Here is a 4,397-nt window from a genome sequence, read left to right as displayed (position 1 = left end):
GGGGGTGTGGATTTTTTGTTCCTGGTTGGTTTTTTTTTTTTTTGTCTTCACTTGAAGTTGGCGTAGTCTGAGAAGGCGTCGATGTATTCCTGCACCACCTTGTAGCAGAATTCGTACTGTTCCTGTGGGATTCGGGGAGAGAACGGTGTTAGGCCACGAAAATCCACACCTTGGACATCATTGGATGTTTTGTGCTCTTTTTGGGAAGCTGGGACCACCCACCCCTGAGCTCCCACCTCTCCTTTGTGACCCCCAAACCCACCCCCCTTGCTGAGGTGCCAACAGCAAAAGAAACCCTCTGCTTTCTGCTTCCTCTCTCAAGTCCTGTTTCAACCCCAAAAGATTTTTTTCCTGCATCCCTGCTCATCCTTGCAAACCCCTCTGGCAAGATCTCATCCAGCCCTGCCTGCTCCAACCCTCCCTGTGTGCCCAAGCCTGTGCCACAGCCACTCCAGGACCGTGTTCCAGGTTCCTGGAGCCTTTAAATGTGGGACTGTGGTTGGGGATGCCTCCAAAGAGGCTCCCACAGCTCCATTTGGTGCTCAAAAGGCGCTTGATGCCTTCAGCACCTCTTCCAGATGCCTTAAGAAGAGGAAGGGCAGACACCTCCTGGCACATCTCCGTGGAATCATGGAATCCTAGAACGGTTTGGGTTGGAAGGCACCCTAAAGATCATCTCCAACCCCCTGCCATGGGCAGGGACACCTCCCACTATCCCAGCTTGCTCAGAGCCCCACCCGACCTGACCTTGGACACTTCCAGGGATCCAGGGGAATCCACAACTTCCCTCATGGAGAGGGCAAACCTCGAACCAAGGAGGTTTCTTCTGCTCAGCACTGAGCCCCCAGCCCGTCCTTGCCAAGGTTTTGGCGTGGCAGGAGGCCCTTACCAGTGTCTGCACCATGTGTGGCCTCTGTAGTCTTAAACTCTTCACTGTCTGAAAGACGTCCAGGATCGCCTCTGCCTTCACCCTCTCCAGGACGGTGCTCAGCGCACAGAAGGTGCCCGTTCTTCCTGCTCCAGCACTGGGGAAGAGAAACCAGAGGGTGAGGGAAAATGCCTGCCCTCACCCTGCTGGCTTTGCTCAGGGCACAATCCATGGGGGAAGCACCAGAGAACTGGAGGAGCCAACGATGCTGCCCCAGCCTCTTCCAGAATATCCAGGACACGCCGTGGGGCTCTGACCATCTCCCAAGCTCCCGGTCCCTTTGGAGGGGTGTCCAAGCTGCCCCCCAGCCCTTTACCTGCAGTGCACAGTGATGGGGTGGTTGCCAGACTGCTGCTGCTGCTTCTGCACCGCCGCGATGATGTTGATCATCCCCTTCCCGTCCCCGGGGATCCCGACTTCTGGCCAGCCGTGGAAATGGAACTGCCGGATCTGCCGGCTCTTGTTTTCCTGGCGGGAGAGCACAGCTCGGGGTCAGGTGGGAGATCTGCACCAGGGAGCCCACCAGCTCGGGGCTTTGGGAAAACCATCCCTGCGGGAAAGATGCTGGTGGAGGGGTGGAATTCCCGTGGCATGGAGCAGGGGGAATGTGGGGAATGGGGAGGAGGAGGGAGGCTGGGTCCAGGTGGGAACAGAGACAAGGTGGAGGAGGGTGAGGGCTGCTGGGTGGCAGCAGGGCAGAGGGAAGGAAAGGAACTCTCAGGGGTGGGAAGGCAGGGATAAAATCCCTTTGGAATGACGGGGCAATGATGGAGCAGAAGAAAACACCAGCAAGGGCTCATGGCAGCCAAACCCAGGAGCACCCAGAGCTCCCCAGGACAGAATCCGGACTCTCACCCTGGTGTTTGTCACCAGCAGGTCCCGCACCGTGTAGCTCTCGCACTCCTCCTCTTTCTTCAGCTCCACAGTGATGTCTCCGTAGGACACGGAGCCGTCGGACGGCCAGTACTGGGCACACTTCTCCTGAGGAAGCATCACAGGGGGAGACAGGCTGAGCACCCCCTACTTTTCCAATGGGATTGGATAGAGGGGTCTTCCCGGGGCCTGCAGCTGCCCAAAACCAGGTGGGATCCCAGACTCCCAGAATCACAGACTGGTTTGGGTTGGAAGGGACCTTCAAGACCATCTCGTTCCAACCCCCTGCCATTTCTTCATTTTGCTGGTGTTTAATGCAGCTGTTACGGGGAGCTTACCTGGCCTCTCTCCTCCAGCTCCGTTAGCATCACTATGGAGCAGGATTTCCACTCCCAGATCATCCTCCAGAAGTCCTCTATCGTGTGCTGCAGCGGCCCTTGGCTGGCGATGTAGGAATCCTTCTGGCGATAACCCTGGAATTCGGGAACAGGGTTAGTGGTGAACTGGAAGCACCCAGATGGCCAGGAGCAGCAGGAGGAATGCTCTTGGACATGGTTGGGTTACCAAGCCCAGGGAGGATCACATTCCCTACACATGCCCTACTTTTTATCCATTCAGGGAAGAATGATTTGGGTTTCCAGCAAGCCTGAGCAATATTGCAAACTCTGAGTGCCTTGCCTAAGCTCTGGGCATTCAGGTATGATTTTTACTGGGGATTTTCGGAAGAAGTAAGCAAAACTAAAAGGAACTAGATGATTTTTAAGGTCCCTTCCAACCCAAACGGTTCTGTGACCTATGGAAACCAGCAGGAAGTCTGGGTGACTCTGGCTCTTCCACAGCCACAAAGTATTTCTGTTCCCAAACCCCTCTGACGTTCCCCTGTGCCCTCACTGCAGACTGTGATTAAAGATGCTTCGTCATTTGGAGTTTGTCATTGAAGCAAAGTTCAGCAGAGGCAGGAAATTGAATCCTCAACCGAAATTGCTTGCGTGTTTTGGAAGCTTTCTGCTCTGGAGCCACAACAAGGCAGCTGCTCCCGCAGCCAGAGCCACCCATGGGGATCCAGCAGAGGAGATTTCAGGGAGCAATTAATTGGGGATGTTAGAACTGGGAACAAACTGGTTTTAGTGGATCAACCCACGGCAGTGATTGCCTTTTGGGGGTTAAAAAACCCTCCTGCCATTAGGAGATGAAAGTAGAAATTGGGCTGGAAAAAGAGCAGGGTCTGTCGCTTGGCCAGCACTGCGTGAAGATAAATACTCATCCGAGATGTCTCCCTGGAGCCCACAGGATGGCTCAGGAGAAAAGGATGTGCAATCACTTACCTCCTCCCCAGAGTGAGGAAAGCACTTAACCTCCCTGCCTCACCTCCTCCCATCACCCAGACAGGTATAATGGGATTGACCTGGTTCTCCTCGAGGGTTTTGGAATCGTGTATTGCTCCATTACCTAATCTAGTGGATGTTTTCTGACCAAATGGCCAGTGCTGCGTCATTTCCATGGATACGTGCATGGATACAATTCTCCACAGCCATCAGCAGAGACCAGAGCTGCAGAAGCGAGCCAAGGACTTGGAGGCTCTGCTCAGGCTCCAGCTCTCCTCTCCCATCAGCCGTGGGACACGAGGAGCTGGGAATACCAAAGGGTTTCTTGGAGACAGAAACCAGCACCATCCAGTGACACAAAAGCAAAGTCAAGTGAAAAGAGCCTTATGAGACTCAGAGAAGGAGTGTTTGGGACAAATCCTTCCCTCAGGAAGCAGCCTGAGGTGAAGTTTCCATTGGGAGAAGATGGAGAGGAGAGTAAAGAAGACTCACATCAATGAAGGAAGCGTTTACGTAATCCGTGTTCTCTTCACCTCTCTTCACTGGAATGATTACTCGGTTGAACTCATCTGAAACAGAACAAAATGACATGAGATTTGGGGAACTCCTTTAAATCAAAACTCATAGATAACCAGCTTTTAGCTGAGAAGTCACCAAGGGCTAAGTGGGACACAGAGATAAGGGAAGGGGAGTCCTGTGCTTACAGCACCTGACTGGGACAAGGACAGTCAGCTCCACCCTCTGCCATGCCCTGGTTTGGGGAAGGAGAAGGGGATGCTGAGCACTCCAGAAGGACCTGCTCAGCACTAGGACTCCCTTCCCCTCAAGGTACAAAGCCCTGGCAGCAAAAGCCATCTGGCAGGGCCACACACAGCTGGTTGCCCATCTGTCCAGATACATTTTGAGTATCTCCAAGGATGGAGACTCCACAATCTCCCTGGGCAACCTGTGCCAGTGCTTGGTCACTCTCACAGTCAAAACGTGTTCCCTGACGTTCACAGGGACCCTCCTGTGTCTCAGTGTGTGCCCATTGTCCCCTGTCCTGTCACTGGGCACCACAGAGCAGAGCCTGGCTCCGTCCTCTCTGCACCCTCCCTGCAGGTGTTGATGGACACTGATGAGACCCCCGGAGCCTTCTCTTCTCCAGGCTGAGCTGTCCCAGCTCTCTCAGCCTTTCCTCAGAGCAGAGGTGCTCCAGTGCCTCCCCTGGGCTCTCTGCAGCCTGTCCCTGTCTCTCTGGTGCTGGGGAGCCAGAACTGGACCCAGTGCTG

General features: G+C 54.4%; 1 protein-coding gene across 1 annotated transcript in view; it reads right to left on the bottom strand.

The window, feature by feature from the left end:
• Position 1: 1 nt before the first annotated feature.
• Positions 2-4,397, bottom strand: part of PTPRA (protein tyrosine phosphatase, receptor type A) — a 31,560-nt gene continuing 27,164 nt past the window's right edge. Inside the window, exons 15-21 of the mRNA XM_027909424.1 lie at positions 3,831-3,877; positions 3,619-3,733; positions 2,140-2,274; positions 1,784-1,909; positions 1,245-1,396; positions 890-1,025; positions 2-122 (exon numbers count right to left, since the gene is read on the bottom strand). Coding sequence (XP_027765225.1) covers positions 48-122; positions 890-1,025; positions 1,245-1,396; positions 1,784-1,909; positions 2,140-2,274; positions 3,619-3,733; positions 3,831-3,877 — 786 coding nt within the window. The 3' untranslated portion in view covers positions 2-47. The remainder of the gene's footprint in view (positions 123-889; positions 1,026-1,244; positions 1,397-1,783; positions 1,910-2,139; positions 2,275-3,618; positions 3,734-3,830; positions 3,878-4,397) is intronic.

This window comes from Empidonax traillii, unplaced genomic scaffold, assembly GCF_003031625.1.
Source record: "Empidonax traillii isolate 1590-97213 ecotype Southwest subspecies unplaced genomic scaffold, ASM303162v1 scaffold2117:size37624, whole genome shotgun sequence".
In the NCBI taxonomy this organism is placed as follows: domain Eukaryota; kingdom Metazoa; phylum Chordata; class Aves; order Passeriformes; family Tyrannidae; genus Empidonax; species Empidonax traillii.
This window is presented reverse-complemented; position numbering and strand designations above follow the sequence as displayed.